The 18,812-nt window shown below is 50.1% G+C and overlaps 1 protein-coding gene across 2 annotated transcripts in view; it reads right to left on the reverse strand.

The window, feature by feature from the left end:
• Window positions 1-244: 244 nt before the first annotated feature.
• The window catches only part of MCMDC2 (minichromosome maintenance domain containing 2), a 1,176,074-nt gene continuing 1,157,506 nt past the window's right edge, over window positions 245-18,812 (reverse strand). For both annotated transcript variants that reach the window (XM_085604114.1, XM_085604113.1), the window contains one exon: window positions 245-411. In XM_085604114.1, the coding sequence (XP_085460240.1) occupies window positions 245-411 (167 nt within the window). The remainder of the gene's footprint in view (window positions 412-18,812) is intronic.

Here is an 18,812-nt window from a genome sequence, read left to right on the forward strand (position 1 = left end):
ATTTTGAATTAATATAATAATGTAATTTGATAAAACTTTTAAATGTATCATCATGTTTGTTACTTAGTGTACTGTTATATTTATAGTTATATTGTTTTTAAGACTTCTTCATCACAGTATTGTAAATAATTTTCAAAGCATGAAGTATTTCCTGACATGGCTTCTAAGAATAACTGCAACATTGCCTACTTATAAACTAGAAGGAATTTGTATATGGCATCCCGTACAAGCCGTATAACACTTTTTATTCTTCATTAGTAGAAACAACCCTTCCGGGTCCATACGTTGTAATAAATTGTAACAATTGTTGGTAGCACTGTATCAGGTATTCGTCTCTTCTATGCAAGCAGCTTTCATCACAAAGGTCAAAAGGAAATAATGCATTTGGGGAAACACAAAATACTGACGTTCCTAAAAAAAAGAAAATGACAAATGTTATATAAGTAGAGTCAATAATAGTCTGTGTGTATTTTTAATACAGCATCAAGTCTGTTTATTAAACTTTTTAGCAGGGTCTACTGGAATGCTTCTCTTTGTTCTCGCCAGGTGTTCCTCCATATAACCTCAGTGAGCACTTTTATTTTTTTCTCTAATATTTTAGATTTTGCAATGCATACAAACTTTCAGTGCCCCAAACTTTACAAAAGATCTTCTGTGATCAGTGGATCTTCATTGCAGCGGTAGCAGATACATGTCTATTTTCAACTGTGTCTAAAGCCCGTTAGCAGAAGTCCTTCTCTCCTACCTTCAGGATGCAATCACAGGTCATGGGCTTATAATGAGTATGCAAACTAAGGGCCCGATTCACAAAGGTAAAATGAGATGAAAGTTCAACTTTACGACTTTTTGTATTCACAAAGTGAATACCGAAAGTTGTAAAGTTCAACTTTTGGTATTCACAAAGGGCATTTACGAGTAGTAAATGTCCTTTGTGAATACCAAAAGTCGTAAAGTTAGCCTTCCGTCTCAGTTTACCTTTGTGAATTCAGCCCTACGGATTTATCCAGCTGTTGTCCCTATCGATATAGTCGTATGCCTTATATGCATCAGTCCATTGTGACAAGTATTGTGGCCGTGCCTGGGGGAAAGAACAATGCATTCTAACTGAGTAACTACTATCATAAACCACAATATTATATAGTTGGAAGTCTTTAGAAAAGCTTTTTGAGAAGACAATTAGTTTGAAGGCTTCCGTAAAAAATTATAATATCTGAATAATATGTGTAGGAAAGGGGATTTTTATTGGGGGTGGTTGTGAGACTGCGATACAAAATAAATCCACACACTTGTCAGGGTAAAACACAATTTCACTTATTTAAACCTGTGTTCAACCCCCTTGGTAGCTATGGTGCAGAGCAGACAGTCTTAACTTATGAAAATATGTTACGTAGGTATCAGTACAAAATCAATTAATAAGTCAAAATACAGCATAATAAAAATCACAAATTCAATTTCTAAAAATACAGAAAAATGTAATGAACAAAGTTACACCAAAACGACCAAAATATAAATAGGGGGAACCAGAGATATGAATTTTTGAAGATTAAAGGCAAAAGCGCTTAGAACAAGTAAAGCGCCAATCAGAAGTCACTGTTCATAGCTGAGCCAAGACCTCAGTGCGATTGCCGGTTGATTATGATAGAATGTGGTTTGTGTACAACAAGTTGGTTGTCCTTGTCAAAGATTTTACCTTCTGACTTTTTCAGCACATCCGGTTTGCATTGCTGCAAACTATCCCACAGTTAACTATTACGAGACAAATCCAAGATGGAAATTAAGCAGTGTCCTCTTCTCCCTCAACTACATTATTAATTATTGTTAAATTGAATTTGTAGGGTGCACATCTACCCCTGGAGGAAAGCTGAGATCAAGCAAGAAGGAGTCTAGAAATTGAAGAACCAAGTCTTCAAGCTTCTGCGGAATACACCATATACGGTTTCCTCACGTAGTGAGATAGGTAAAGAGTTCTACAGGGTTGGTCCTAAATAGGAAAAAGGACAGGCCACGCATGAGAGAGAGTTTGAAAACATCAAACTAGTTCTTGGACCAAATCACCCTCCCACTGGGCAGATGCGAAGCGTCCTACAGAGAGTCCAGGAAACCAAAGACTTATCTTCCCCAGGACTCCCCTTACACTTTACTATAAGTAGTCAGGCCTCACCCTGGCTCCTTTCAAATGAATGAAGTTCCCAAACCCTCAGCACCTGTCCTTTCTGAGCTGGATAGGAGTCACGCACCTCACATCTAGGTCTTCCTACCAAAATGCCCAAGCAATTGATTCTGCTTTGGGAGCAGTTTTCACACCTCATTAAGGTAAAGCACAGAGAGGGGCCAGCTTCTGGAAAGCTAACGCTAAGTAGCCTACTTGAGGTTCAGGCAGGCAAAGTCTAGCTTTTTAAGTCACTTTTCCTAAATATTTATAAAAAATCCAATATCACTACTGAATTGGATATCTAATTAACATCAAAAATAGTTTTGAATTATTTCAGTATCTTGTCCCAAAACAAGGTCAGTAGATTTATGAATTTATTCTGCCGTTTAGTTTTTCCCATAGGACTACTACAACCCGTCGCAGTGAAAATACAATTTCCTCTTACCAGGATACTCAGCGAGGCAGCACACCAGCCCTTAAAATAAGCAGGCTGAAATGATTTCAAATGCAGTAACATCTGTCAGTAACAGCTCCAGAAGATCTGGTTTATATTTCTTAACTATGCAAATTAGTGTGCACTCAGGGAAACATAGAAATCTTATATATTTAGAAGTCCAGTCAAATGGACAAGAAGTAATTGCATTAGTTATCAGGTTTATCCCTATGAAAAGAGCACTAGAAGATGTAGTGTATTCTTTATTTGTGTGTCAGCTTTTACACCTGAAAGGCACAGATTTTTTTGTGTGCAGTTTTTATAGCATACTTGCACATTAATTTCCATTGTTTCTTTTTTTTTGTAGGCAAGGTAGGTTAAGGGATTTGCCAAGATTCACAGAATGCTGAGCAGAGGCGGAAATTCGTACCTACCCCACTTTCCAAATTTGGCAGCTCCTACCAACACGCCACATCTAATCGTGTGCAAATATCTTGCAACTTAACCTGCATGCTCCTTCTCGTGCATAAAGCTCATGGGATATTTGGAAACCCTCAACTGGAAACATATTAGGAGGCTGACTCAAAACTGTTAATCAAGTCCTTTGATACTGCATATTACAGGCTTTCTATCGAGACACCAGTGGACTGACCCCAAAATATATTTATTTTTGACTTTTACCATTCATATTCTGTTTAAAGCAGATTCGAAACAGAGCAGCTAATTGTACATGTGAAAACAGTGTTCCTGAAACCACTAAAGCAATCTTAAATCTGACAAGTGTAAGAAAATAATTTAATTACCTGTAACTGTGGTTTTCCAGTATTGGCATCTTTCATAGATTCACATGCTTGAATCATTCCCCATAGTCAAACTGGGAGCTCCACGGTAAAACTATAAAAGCAGTACAATGCTAAACATAGCCTTTAAAGGCCAGAGAATTCTCACCTACCCTATCCCTATACTTTAAAAGAAACCAAACTCCAACCAATCAGGTCAGAGCACTCTTTAGAACACTCTCCACAGAGGTTTCCCTAGCTCAGATTTTTTTGCACAAGTGTGAATCTGGAACAGTATCAAGAAAAAGGTGAACCTCATGAGGAAAGTGGGCCGCATGTGAACCTGTTAAAGATGCCAATACTGGAGTACCACAGTTACAGGGAAGTAACTTATTTTCTTCTCCAGTATTGGATCTTTCATAGATTCGCGTGCTTGAATCAGAATGACCAGCAGTTTAAGAGTACGGTATACATAAATACATATCTATATATATATTCACTGAAAAAACCATAGGTTTCACACATGTTATAGTTAGCGGAAATTTTACTGATAAAAAACCAATGAAATTCCCCCGTTATAGTTAGTGCAGGCAACTATAACTCACGCGACCGCAATCCTCTGCTGATGCTAATACTGTATTTAGACACTTATTTGCCCATGTCTTCTTCCATTCATTTTTAGCTATACATATATTACAAATATTTTTTTTTCATAAAGACACATATGTCATCAGCAGAAGATTGCGGTCGCGTGAGTTATAGTTGCCTGCACTAACTATAACGGGGGAATTTCATTGGTTTTTTATCAGTAAAATTTCCGCTAACTATAACATGTGTGAAACCTATGGTTTTTTCAGTGAATTTGCAAGGTTTTTTAAATGCTAATTCCTAACTATAACGTGTGTGAAACCTATGGTTTTTTCAGTGAATTTGTACGGTTTTTTAAATGCTAAGTTACTTTACGCCATTCGTGGCGTGCGCGCCCACTTAACGCAGTTCGTTCCGTGCGCGCACGGTGCGCTTCGCGCACCGTGCGCGCACAGTGAGCACGCGGTGCGCTTCGCGCACCGCGCGCCCACTTTACGCAGTTAGTGCCGTGCACGCTCGGTGGGCACGCGGTGCGATGACAAAGCAAGAAAGCACGTCAACAAATCTGTTTCTGCTTTCCTCCGTGACTATGGTATGGGTGCCATTTACCACAACAACTTGCGTTATGACATGCAAGACATTTATAGAGGAGATGGTGTGCACTTCAATGATGAAGGGAACAGAGTCTTCCTCTTGAACCTTAGACTCTGCATCGGTACTTACTTGTAGGTACCACTAAAAAATCATTTCATAAACACAACGGCTCTTTTTAGAGCCCCCTAATATCTAAACACTTAAATCTGATTTTCATTTTTTTTTTTTTTTTTTTCTACCGTACGCTTACCGTAAGCTTACCGTACGCGTACCCCGTGATTTTTTTTAAAATCAATAAATGTTTTCTTTGTACTTTACAGTCCTTCTTTGACCCCCTCACAAATGTAAGGGGGTCTGTAACTCTCCTCATTGCCCCCTTTTCTTGTTTTCACTCTTTTTTTTCTGAGTGAAATACACAAAATGGCGGCCGCCGCTTCCTGGTTTCGGCCGATTCGAATGTTTACTAAGATCTAAGAGCCAATCAGAATCGCGCTCGCGCACGCCACCGTACGCTTACGGTAAGCGTACGGTAAGCGTACCGTAAGCGGGCTCAGATATATATATTGATTTAAAGGCTATTTTCTCAGAATCTACTGAACAGATTTACACCAAACCTACAAAAGGCACTTCCTTGACCTAGGGACTACCTCTCTGCCAAATTTCGAGTAATTCTGTTCAGCCGTTCGGGCTGTAGCTCGTTCTAAAGGTCCTATGGAAAAATGCATGGGGAAAACGCGTTTTGGGACCCCCCTTTTATCTCAGCCCCCGCTTGACGGATCCCCCCGAGACTTTCAGGGTAGGAGCGGAGCGTAGCGCCCCACCTATTTTGAGAAATTCGCGAGGATTCATCGACCGGCGCCAAAGTTATTCAAAATAGAATGTTGAGGTTTTCCTATGGAAAAGGGGTCCTAACTATAACTACCTACTGGCGACCGCCAGTAGGTAATACATACACATAAATATGCAAATATGTATATATATATATATATATATATATATATATATATAGACCCACATAATAGATATATATCAACATATGGCGAGATAGAAATTATAATGAGAGCTCGCCTTTACTTAGATAGATTTCGTAACACCACCTGCTCCCCTGCCACATCATGTAGCACTGTGGATTCCAAGGAGTTGTGCTGCTCTGCAAATGTCCTTGATAAACACACCGGCGAACAAGGCTATGGAACTTAATACACTTTTCGTAGAATGTGCTCTCAGTTTAGTCTGTAAAGGTCTGCCAGCCTTTTGATGACAGAAATGTATAGCAGCCGCTATCCACAGTGCTATACCTTGTTTGGAAAGCTGAAATCTTTTCATAGAAGCACTGTATGCTACCAGTAGCTGACCTGATCTTTTTAGTCCTGTGAAGCTAAATCTTTAACATCTTTTGACATCTAAAGAATGCAATTTTCTTTCTGTTACATCTTTCCGGAAAGAATGTCTTCAACACTATCGGTTCATTTGAATTCAATTCTGACAGTACCGTAGAACTTAATTTTGGGTTTGTTCGGAGGATCACATATTCCTGAACTGCATAAAAGGCTCCTGAATGATGACAGCTTGTATTTCACTTATTTTCATTGCCAATATTAATGCCAATACAAGCTCAATTTTCCAGGAAAGAAACGTAATGTATGTCTTGTGGATGGGTTCAAATGTGCTCTTCCTTATCTGTGACAGTACTGTATTCTATTGCAAGAGTGGAGGAGGATGCTTAACCGGCAGATAGACCCTGAAAAGTCCTTTGAGAAACTCTTCGAAGAGCCTGCTAGACCATAACAATTGTGACTACAAAGACCTTCTGAAGCGAGATTTGGCCAGCCTGTGCCAGATTTAATAAGTAAGACAGAATCTCCTCCGGTGTGAATGCTATAGGATGTATTTTTGACCTTGACATAGATACAAAAACACTTTCACTTAAAACTATAATTCTTGTTTGTACTATCTGCTCTAGCTAAAATTTATTTGCCTTCTCTTGATATTCAAATTTGTAAATTCATTCTGTTCAGGAGCCAAGCTGGCAAGTGTATCAATTGCTTGTCTAATTCTTCTTGTAATTGCCTTGTTCAAAGGCTGCTGATGTCATTGTCAATGATTTTGATTTCTCCAGTTCCAGAGATATTCTTTCTCTGCCACGTCTCCTTGGTAGTATCTAGGGTGGTTTTCATGTATGTTGTCAGCGTCTGATAAATCTTTCGGATTTTGTGATCCCCGAGGTCCCCCACCAAGAGTCTGCCTTCTAGCGGGTGGAACTCTGGCAGAGTGTCCAGATGTTGGACACTAGGTGTGAGAGCGTGTCTCAATTGAAGGTATCTGTGAAACTGGGATTTATGCAGCTCAAATTCAGCCTGCAACATCTGGAATGATTTGAGCGACACCCCCCTCATTACGTCTCCCAGCGTGGAAATCCCAATTACGTCCCAATAGCGAAAGCCCTCCAAACGTGCCGTCTCCTTGAGCAGGGTACCCTGCCACAGTGGGGTGGCCCGCGTAAGCCTGCCTCGCCATCCGATGGAGTTGACCGATTGCCGCCAGATCCGGACCACCGTGGCACACGCCGGGGGCAACCGTCCTAGCGAGGAACGGCTATAGAGGAAATGCAGCAGAGGCGTCCCCGCCAACGCGGCCCGGTCCAGCGCATAGGCTGGATCCGTGGGGGAGGCGTACCACCATTCGTTTATAACTAGGAGATGCGCGGCCCTGTAGTATGCCTGAACGTCCGCCACCGCTATTCCCCCGCAGTAAGTAGATTGCACACACGTCGCCAAGGCGACCCTCACCGGCCCGCCATGCCATAAGAATCCATTCAAAAGTGCATTAAGCTGACGGAACCACGCCTGGGGCACCTGAAATGGGTAATGTTGAAGGTGGTACAAGAGACGCGGTAATGTCACCATCTTAATGATGGCTGATCGGCCGTAGAGGGAGAGTGGAAGGTGTGACCACACCGTAGTTTCATTGCGGAACTGAGTCAGCAGGGGTGCAATGTTCAGAGCCCAAGCAAGATCCGGTGTACGAGTGACTTCCACTCCAAGGTATTTGATGTGATCCGGGGCCAGCACTAACTGGGAGACCCAAGCCTGGCTTCTCTGGTCTCCATACAGGGGGAATAGAGTAGACTTAGCTGGGTTAGCCAAGAGGCCCGAAGTCTCGCCGAACACCCGCAGAATCTGAAGCACCCTGGGCCCGGAGGCCCAAGGGTCCGTTATGAAGAAGATAACATCATCGGCATATAACGCGATGCGATCGGAATGGCCCGAGGGCCAGTCCATACCCCGAATGACCGGATCTGAGCGGGACCACGCCGCCAATGGCTCGATCGCCAACGTGAACAGCAAGGGGGACAGCGGGCATCCCTGCCGCGTCCCCCGTTTGATCGGGAAGGAAGGGGAGCAGGCGCCCGTCACCCGAACGGACGCTGAAATGTCCGTATACAGCAATCTCGTATACGCCAGGAAGCGGGGCCCCAAGTTCACAGCCCCAAGCAGCTTGAACAAGTAGGTCCAGCTAAGGGAGTCGAAGGCTTTATCAATATCAGCTTGGATCAGGGCCGAGGGCCGTTCCAGTTGCCCGGCCTCGGCGATGACATTGTGAAGCCGGCGTATATTATGTCTGGTCGACCTATTGGGCATGAACCCGGATTGATCGGGGTGGACTAGGGTAGATATGCAGGTCCGCAGCCGATCCGCCAGGACCTTCCCTAGCAGTTTCGGCTCGACGTTTAATAACGAGATAGGCCGGTATGAGCCTGGGTCTTCCGGGGGCCTGCCAGGTTTCAGAAATACTACAATCTCGGTATGTCGCCAGTCGAGGGGAAGAATGTTATGGTCAACTGCGTCTTCCAGAGCCGCAAGAAGGTGCGGGCCCAGTGCCGCTGCACGGGGCCTAAAGAAATCTCCCGGAAAGCCGTTGGGTCCGGGGGCTCGGCCCGGGCGCGTATTTGTCATCGTGGTGCGGAGCTCATCCAGCGTAATGGGCTCGTCAAGTGCATCCCTCTGGGCATCCGTCAAACGCACGGGGGGAATATCAGAGAGGAACTCATCTATGAGCGCCTCATCGAGGGGCTCCCGCTTCGCATATAAATCCCGGTAAAAGGCAGCGAACGTCTGCGCTACCGCCTCAGGGGAAGTGTGGAGTCGACTGTCACCCGCACGGAGGAACGGGACCTGTGTTTGGGCATCCCGAGATTGGCACAGCCGGTGCAACATCTGGCTAGACTTATCCCCCCATTGATATATCCGGTGCTGAGTGGCGAGCCACGCCTCCTTAGCATTATCAGTCAGCAGCTGGCCCAGCTGACGCTGGACATGCAGCAGATTCCGCTGAGTGGTGGGATCCGGAGACTGGAGGAGCTGCGCGTGTAGCCGCGTCTGTCTGACCTCCAGTTCCTCTACATCTGACCGCCAGGCCGCCTTAGCGTGCGTTCGAAAACTTATATCAACTCCCCGGAGCTGGTGAGGACGCAGTACCCGCGTTATGCTGTATGTAGGCTGTGACTGCTTGGCCTAGTGCTTCACTATATTCTGCGTCCTTGAGGAGCCATGGCGACATACGCCATCGATACGGCGTCCTACGAGTCAGCAGGCGCAAATGCACCTGTGTCGGCGAATGGTCCGAAAGACCTCTGGGCAGGATCGCTGCCTGGGACACCCTGTGGAGATAAGTATGGGTAATGAAGATGTAGTCCAGTCTGGACATAGTGGGGTGGGCCACCGAAAGGTAGGTGTATCCTTGTAGTGTCGGATGTAGCGCTCGCCAGGAATCGGCCCATCCCAAGGTGGTCGCTAGCGCATGTAATCGGGAGTCCGTGTGAGCTGCTGGTCGCCCCTGCATGCGCAGCCTGTCCAACCCACCCATTGTGGCGTTCCAGTCCCCGCCCAACAACACCAGGCCCCGTGGCACCCCGCCCCAGACCCGAGTAATTACCTCCACAAACGTTTGGCCGAGCGGCGGGGGCGCATACACGCTACCAAGGGTGACCGGTTCCCCGCCCAGCGTTCCCGACACAATAATGTACCTCCCTCCGTCATCCACCCATCGCCTGTCGATCTGAAAGGGAACCCTGCGGTGGATTAACAGCGCTACTCCTCGTGAGCCCCTAGTGTAACCGGAATGCAAGACGGTGGTGTAGCCGAAGCGTGCCAGGCACGGCGCCTTGGACCCCTGAAGATGGGTTTCTTGCAGCATAAGAACATCCGCGCCGTGTGTCTTACCCGCCTGCAGCACCGCTCCCCGCTTAATCTTGTCTAACAGGCCCCGAACATTCCAGGACACAACATTCAGGACGGCCAAATGGCCGGCGTTTTGATTCTGTGCCATTGCAAGTCAAGCGACAGACCCGGAGGAACCCCCCCCCCCCGGGGGATGCGGACCTTTCGTGGCGATGTGTGTGCGAGAACAACTAACCCCGTAACAAAACAACTCCCTCCCCTCCCCTCCAAGCCCCGAACCCCCAGCCCCCCTACCCACCCTAACCCCCCCCATATTTCCCCAAACATGTAGTATCTGTCGCGGTGCCAATCTCCCACCGGCTCCAACTTGAGTCCAGATGTGCGACCACCAATGTATCCCCCCCATCAAACCCTCCCTCCCACAACCAAACAATGGACGGGCTACCATAGCCGCTAGGAGTCTCTGTGTGCCTGATCATACGATACCATTCCGCTGAGGAGGTGATGATCGGTGAAGCTCTCGGACGCCAGATCAGTGTAGGTCCATCTATGTATCTGTCGCAGCCGGGGAGCGAGAGCGCCAGTTGGTGCGCGACCTGTGGCGTTTAGGGCGAGAGGTCCCATCCTGCTGCGCCTGTCGATGGGAAGTCTGAGAGGAGTCTGAGTCCAAGGCCGGTGGGGTGTGGGGCCGAGTCCTGTGGCGCTGCTCCAGCCACGCAAGGGTGCTGTCCGGAGTGTCAAAGAAATGAGTTTTCTCCTGGAAGATTACTCTCAGCCGAGCCGGGAAGAGCAGGGCGTAGGATAAGTTCAGTTGGCGGAGTTTCCTCTTGACCTCGACATAGGACTGCCGCTGTTGTTGGACCAGCCTGGTGTAGTCCGGGAAGACCATGATGGGCTGGGAGTCGTATCTCATGAGGTCTCCATGTAAGCGGGCATGTCGCAAGAGAGCGTCTCTATCTGCATAATTGAGAAAGCGCGCAATCACCGGCCTGGGCCGCGCGCCCGGCAGAGGTTTTTGGGTCAGTTTGTCCACCGTGGCCTGGAGAGACGTGACATTATCTTCCACTGTGGAGACCCTGTTCTCAGCTTCGGTGATCCGTTCCACCGCCTTGCGCATGTCCTGACGCAGAAATGAGACCTCCGACCCCACAGCGCCAATCTGGGCCTCCAGGGACGCGTGGGATTTGTTAATGGCGGCCAGGAGGGTAGCCGAGGAGTCCTTGGGCGTCGGTGGCTTGGCAAATTGATCGAGGGTGGGCTGTTTGGCCGCCCCCCCCCGCTGCCTGTCCTTCCCCATACCGATGGTTATCCTCGTGCCACTGATGGAGACCAGGGATGTTGCTGCCCCAAACGTCGTGTCCTGACCACTGTGGATTCCCGGCTCCCCTGCTCACGGTGCGGGGCCTCCCGTGATCAGCCCGACCCCGGCGCGCAGCACCTACACCCTGCGACGCCTCCCGGCCGGGAGAATCGCTCCTCAAGTCGCCACCTTAGTCACTCCGCAGGCAGCAGACCTTCACTGTCGTCCGGGGCTGAACAGCCCCCAGGCGTGCGCGGGAGGCAGGCCCCAGCCGACCTCCGCCGCGTCTCCGGCCCCGAGGCTCAGCCCGCTCCCCAGCCTCTTCCCGGGTCCGGCCCCGCCTCAACACCAGCAGCTTCGCCGACGGGCCGGCCAGGGATCGCCGCCGCCGTCCACTGTGCTGGCAGCGAGCTCGTTGGAAACCGCGGCCGCTGCCGTCTCAGGCCCGAGTCTGCAAGCTGCCCTCGTCCTTCCACTCCGCGCCACTTCTGCTGTTACGGGCGCTCAAGCGACCCCCAGATGGCGTTGGGGGACGGTCCCGGCCCGACAGCCGTCGCGCCCACCCGGCTGGCTCAGGGCAGCACCGCTGATCCAGCGCCTCGCTGTGGGTGGTATTCGGCCTGGACCGGCCCCGATACCAACACTGCCCCCCAGCCGAGGATATCCGGGGGCATCGGAGGTGCCGGCGTCCTCCGGGCAGCCAGCCGCCCGCCGTCTCCTGCCGAGGTGGTCGCCGTCGAAAGGCCCCAAGCCGCGGCCTCATGTAGCTGGGCTCCCCGGCCCGGGAAGGACCCCTCGCTCGTCTCGCCCCTCAGTCACGGGCAGCTCCTCAGCGCATCCGGCGCTCCCGGTCGGCTCCCCAAACAAGCGCCCCAGCTGCGACGGCACAGGGAGAGGATAAGTGCAGGATCATCAACGGCTAGGTGGCCGAGGTGGTGGAGCTCTAGCAAGAAGCGTCCGCCATGCTCGGAACCCAAGCCACGCCCCCACCTATTAGAAGCATTTTCGAATGGGTTCAACTCACTTCTATACATCGGCTTTTCCATCTCACCTACTAGCACCCTGAAGACACTAAGGAGCTTATTCCGAGTTTAGCATTCCTGTGCAATGCAGTATCCAGTAGTGGTCCGAGCGCGGTGAGCTCAGCAGTCTGATCACTTTATTACGAGTTGGGTAGGTTGGCATTCCGAAGACCGCTTTTGAACCGCTGACATCAGCAGCCAACTAAGAGAGTGGCGGCTATGGAACAGGCCTATGAAGTAGTGGGAGGCTCAGACCACCAGTGAAACCACCTGCCCAATTACGAGTTGCTGTACAGCTGGCGTGACCGCGGCGGTCAAACCGCTACATCTGAGATGGCAGAAAGGGAGGGATGTAAGGCCGAAACTCACCTCTACTTGTCTTCTACCATCCTGGAGCCTATCGTGCAAGTCCTGCTGCTGCTCTACCTCCTCAACCACTCTCAAAACCCAGTCCGTTGAGGATGAAATCAGTGAAAGTCATACAACTACCTGTTGCCCTGAAGTCCTCAGCAAAACGATGCACCGCCATGGACCAGGCAAGGGAGGTGGGGTCCCAAAGTAATTTACTATACAGGGACCCTGTCTGGTATATTTTCTTATCAATCATCAAAAATACATCTGTAGGATGGCCTCCTAGGCCAAAACATTGAGGGGTATATTCTCAAGAACGTGTGATAACCATCGCAAAAGTTACTAAATGCAAACCTCAACATCGCAGTCCATCGCGGGAAATTTACGCCGTGTTAACCAGGTATTCACAACACGGCGGTACCAAGCGGTAGTCACCAGACAACGCGTCAAATGGCCGTGTTAAAATCAACGCCACGCCGCAAAAATGCGACACACGAACGTAAAAAAAGCTGCGATGAGGCCAATCGCTATACAAAAATCAGCAAACACTAGCCACAGTCCTGCAATTCACACGCCTCAGGCGGGAACAATCACCATAAAAGTAGAAAAAAACTAGACAAACAAATGCCAAACAACAGCGAAGAACCATGGATGTTGCCGGAGCAAGTAGGGAGGAGAACAGAACTCCACAAGCCTCCCGGAGGACCTGCCTGGTACCTCGAGGTCAGGGAAGACCAAGGAGAAGAAGAGTAGGAAGAAGCGCTTCAATCTGCAGGAAAACAGGATCCTGATAACGGAGGTGGTCGAACACCATCAACAACTGGTCGTCACCTCCACTGTGTCATTGGCAACAAAAAATGGACTATGGCAGGCCATCATGGACAAGGTGAATGCAGTGGGAGTGCTGAAGAGGACAATGGACAAGGTCAAGACACAACCGGAAGGCAGCAATGCAGACTGGAGGTGGGAGCCCAGCGTCACAAGAGGAGCTGGATGACATGGAGGAAATGGTGTCCACAGTCATCAGTTGGGAGACGGTGGCAGTAGTTGGGGACCGGACACTGCTCAACAGGACCGGACACAACAGCAACAGGGTGAGTAACGACCAGGGACTGTGGGGACTGGGGGAGATGGGCACAATGGCACACATGCACAATTGAGCTGAGTACATCTGCGGACAAACCATGCCCCAAACCCCAACTCCCACTAAGAGAACAATTTACCCAAGTATGCTACATGTCAGCACTGTATAAGCACAGAAGTCAGAGGCACACCGCATGTAAGGGATAAGGGGCAGCCACATCAGAGCTGCAGGGGCGACCCCCAAAATGCGGCACACACACATCACATGCAGAGCACATCAACACTGACAACAATGTGGCACAAATCGCAACACGTCCTCACAAGAACACAGGACACAACTGGTGCCGACTGGGTGTAGACATGGGCATTCACAAGTGGCATTGCAGGGAAATGTGAGTTGATAATGTACATGTACGCCGCTCTGTCTCCCTAGCCCCCGCATTCCTGTATGCTCCTGCGACATGCGACTTTGTCGCTTCTGCCTTGCCCCCCTCCCCCCCTCTGTCTACCTGGGTTGGTTTACTCCCTCGATACGAGGAGCACATGTTTCTGCCATTATCTTCCTCTGCCTTGTGAGTTTGATGTTTTCTGTTTTTCAAAAATATGAAACCTTTCCTGTTTGTTTAGGGACTGCGGCTGTGGCTGACTGCGATGATTAGCACTTTAGTAACTCTTTTGCTGCTTCATTGATGTGCATGTTAAGTCGTGCCTATGTTTACACTGCGTTTAGCCGCCGGCCTGTTGGTTGTAGGCCCATACTTGTATCTTTTTGAAATTGTAATAAAGGTTTTTAAAAAAAAAAAAAAAAAAAAAAGATAATGTACATGTATAAACACACAGCCGCGATGTTGTCGAAATGTCCACTGTCCTGCAGCAAATGGGCAGTCCCTCCGAAACAGCCACGATGTACACAGTCATGCAGTCTCAATATCAACATGTACAATGCGACAACACACATGTGAGCACATTGTTAAACTGCATCTCCCCTTCACATTGCAGAGGGACAATCAACACCTCCTGCACAGCAGTCCCAAGCTCTCTTCTCTGATGACAAAGAGGACCACCACAGCTTCGACTCCGACGCCATCCAACAATTCATTGACAGTCTCCGCAGCCCACCTGCAACGGGGACACCCCACCCTGTGCACGGACCACACAGCAGGCAGCACCCACAACCACGGCTGCCTCCCAGGACTCCCACGAAGAACACATGGCCTTCCCAGGAGCAGCTGGCTGAACAGGTGCGGGTGGGGTTCAACCATATTGCAGACAAACTAGATGCCATTCGTAGGTGTCCAAGTCCCATCAGGGACCACTCACGGTCCCTAATGGACACCGACAGTCCGCTCCATGCCCTCCCACGAACCATGGCTGACATCGCTAGAGTCCTGACTGTGAGACAAGAACGACTGTCTAGTCAGAGTGGCTCCAGCGAGCTCGCCCGGGAGTGGGGACTCATGCGGAGGCTCATGGAGAACATGGAGTGGGCCAATACGGAAAGAGCGGCTGCCACGGCTGCACACCAGCGAGAGGTAGCTGGGTTCCACAATGACCTCAAACCCATCCTCATGGCATTACTGCTACAAGGCCTGGCGCTGATGCATGCTGCTGCTACCACTACATACACATCTCCGCCCCCTGAAGTGTCAGTGCCACACAGTGAGGCAGACATTCCACCTCCGGCCCCTGAGGTGTCACTGCCACACAGTGCTGGGGAAAGGCCAGCACCACCCACACGTGAGGAACATGAAACAGCAGAGGACGAAGATGTGGATGAATCTGCCCTCGTGGTCAGAAGGAAGTGGTAGCATTCATCTCCGCCTCATGGCCGGTTTTAGCCTGGTTCTGCACTCTGCATCATCACCTTCCACTGTTGCCCGATACTCTGCGACACTCACCTTGGACCTCGCAATGGACTGCCATATTCCAATTGATCGCCAATGACACAGTTATCAGACTGCGGACTGAACTCTTCCTCTTCCTTTGGACTTCTCATTCCATGAAGGACTCTGACTGGCCCTCCACAGGCCAACCTTTGAAAGTGGGCTTTGCATGGCCCTGTACTGCTCCAGATGCAACACTTCACTGAGTGTGCATTAAACATTCCGAATCACACAGATGTGTCGTCCCTATGGTCTTTCAAGTGTGTTAGTATGGATGAATGTAGGGTCAGTAAATTCCTCTTACGTCCATGTGGCTCATGTCGTTGGACTTGGGTCACAGGGTGACACATTGCCGATTGTCGTCCGGGTTGCACCAACGCAACAACAGCGACACACATTTGTTACTTCCTTGTCCAGCCCCGGACGGAACCACGCCCAGAGCCCCGGGGTCATCGTTCAAACCCTTACGCTGGACTGCCAGGCCAGCCCACTACGCTTACGCTCTGGGGGGGGCAACAACGCCACATGTGCCAGGACTCCCCTGTAGTGATCTGCTGCTCACGGGTCTAGTTGTCAGCATGCCACGGCCACTCCCTCACGGCTGGTTTACACCCACACCACACCCATCCAGCACATGCGTCACAGCACGTGACCCTGCCAATAAAAAGGGCCGGGCGCATGTGCACGATGCCATTTCCAACCGCTCTAGGGGGGTGTCCGTGTGGTGTGCATGTAGGCATGGGGGCCCAGGGGCCTGCGACATCACATTCCACAGGCCCGGAGGGGACATGATGGCGTCCACACCACAATACCCAATCATAGAGGGTCCATGACTGTGGGGGCACAGACTTGGTGGCACTGGATACACTGCGGCCGGCACAGGCACAGCTCCACAGGACGGTGACATTGGGTGCACTGAGGTAGGGGCACCTTAAGTGCTGAGCGGGTGTGCAGCCTGCGATGATGGCCCGTCCCGGTGGTCCGGACGGCCCAGGTTTTGTGTGCTCTGCTGGACCGCAGTGTAGGACTGAGCCAGCGGGCAGCGCGGGCCTACCGCCACGTGGCGTTACCTCGTGGATCACAGAGTTAGTGGCACCTATGAGGCTGAGCGGGTGTGCAGCCTGCGAAGAGGCCGGGTGCACTGGTATGTCCTCTGCCATGGAGTAATCAAGACCCAGCACCAAACGTGAGACCTGGTGGCCTGCGGAGTGGGGCTGCATGATGTGGAGGGTGCCATGTCCGCGGGCCCCGAGCTTGTGGCTTGCAGCGGCACGTTGTGGGCCCTCATTGCTACACGCCAAGGGCGGAAGGTGAGCGGTGAGGCCTAGGTGAGCAGGGGCAGGCATGCACCGCTGGGCGCTGGGAGGGGCTGGGGTGCAGCTTCCTGGGTGCGCAGGGGCGGACAGGCAATGATGTTGTGTGCAATTGTATGTACTGTGCCATTCATGTATCTGGACTCTGTTACAGATGATGGGTCTGTCACAGATGTGGGACCTGGTGAACTGCACTACATACCGGCACGTGGTTGGAGACACACCAGTGGAAGCAGGTGAGCAGTGTGGCCTGGGTGTGCAGTGTCGGCACTCTCTCTCCCTGTCCCTCCCTTCTTTTCTCTATCTCTTTCTCCCCCTATCTATCTGTCTGTCTCTCTCTCCCCCTCTCTGTCCGTCTATCTGTCTCTCCCCCTCTCTGTCCATCTATCTCTCTCTCCCCCTCTCTGTCCATCTTTCTCTCGCTCCCCCTCTCTGTCCATCTATCTATCTATCTCTCCCCCTCTGTCTGTCTATCTCTCTCTCCCCCTCTCTGTCCTTCTCTCTCTCTCTCTCTCTCCTCCTCTCTGTCCATCTCTCTCTCTCTCCCCCTCTCTGTCTGTCTTTCTCTCTTCCCCTCTCTGTTCCTCTATCTTTCTATCCCCCTCTCTGTCCGTCTTTCTCTCGCTCCCTCTCCTTCGCTCTCTCTCTCCTTTGCTCTCTCTCTGTCCTTTGATGTGTGCAAGACACACCTTCTCATCATGATTTTTGTCTTGCAGGCTTTGACCTACGGATTGTCCCGAGGGGAGCCGCCATGTGTCTTCATTTCTGTTCTGTGTTTATTTTAATAAATTATCATTTGTTGCTTCGGAGGTGAATGTGTGATGCTCATTTTTGTGACGACACATGCATGTCACCAGATGTGATTGTGCGACATCATGCGGGTTATTTGGCATATGATTCCGTGTAGTTGATGTGACATTTCTTTGTCTGGGGTGGGTGGGAGGTGCCTGGAGTGGGGCCCCGGGGTGGGGGGGAGGTGGGGTCCTGGGGGTGATGGCGTGGGTGCTGTTGCCCTCTTGGGGCTCTGGGATGCATGTTCTGTGGCTCCATGGCATCTGTTGTTCTTTAGGTATGGCTCTGGGCAGGGCTCTCTTTTGTGGTGCAGGCTCTAGTCCGACTTTGCACCAGTTCGGAGCAGGTGTTAGTTTCCTGGTGCTAACGCACCTTATCGCATGTTTTGTGATTTTATTGCAGATCAGGCTGGTCGTTGAGAATGTTGTGGAGTGGTGTTGTCGCGGCTTTTTGCTCGGGAACACCTACTCTGCATCTCATTAGCGATAGTTGCCGGGGTCATCCTTGGAGATTTTTTTTGCGGCTGCTATCGCCGGAAAACTGGTGATATGGGCTGTTTGCACCAGCTTGTGAATGGGGTGGTAAGTTTATCACAAATTTGGCTGCGTTAAGGTGCCGATAACTCAGCGATAGCTGCTTGAGAATATGGCCCTGGTACTGCACAGGCACACTGTATACAAATGGGCTTGTGTTTGCAAATTATATACAGTGATAGGGCTGTGTGCATTATCTTGTGTTCCACAACACCACCTCCTCAAAAATATGACACATATTAATCTCTGTCACACATAACTTTTGCCCTTTCTCACTTGTCTGCCATGTTTCTACTGATCTGCACTAGTCATACAGGTTACCATTTGTCAAGTGTTGCTAAAGTGGCTACAACTACCATGAAGCCTTGTCTCTCCAACTCTAACCAAGAGGCTACACTCCTTTTGCCCCTTCTCACTTGTCTCCCATGTCACTACTGATCTTCACTTATAATCAGGTTATCATTAGGCCCGGGCGGAGTTGGCAGAGTCCCACTACGTGGAGTTCCATGGAGTTGGAAAACACTCTGTGGAACTCTGCTCCACTCCGCTCTCCTCCACCCTTCCTAATTTAATTATAAAAAAAAAGAAAAAGCCACTTACCTGCTATGGCTTCTCTGGGCTGCCTCCTCCTTGCCATGGTCTCTCTCTCCTCCTCGTCCTCGCTGTCCTCATCCACGCAAACCCCTACGTTGTACGTCTTGCGCGCGTGCACATGCACACAAGACGTACAACGTAGGGGTTTGCGTGGAGGAGAGAGAGGCCATGGGGAGGAGGAGGCAGCCCGGATATTCCACAGCAGGTAAGTGCCT

This window comes from Triturus cristatus, chromosome 5_1 (assembly GCF_964204655.1).
Source record: "Triturus cristatus chromosome 5_1, aTriCri1.1, whole genome shotgun sequence".
Taxonomy (NCBI): Eukaryota; Metazoa; Chordata; class Amphibia; order Caudata; family Salamandridae; genus Triturus; species Triturus cristatus.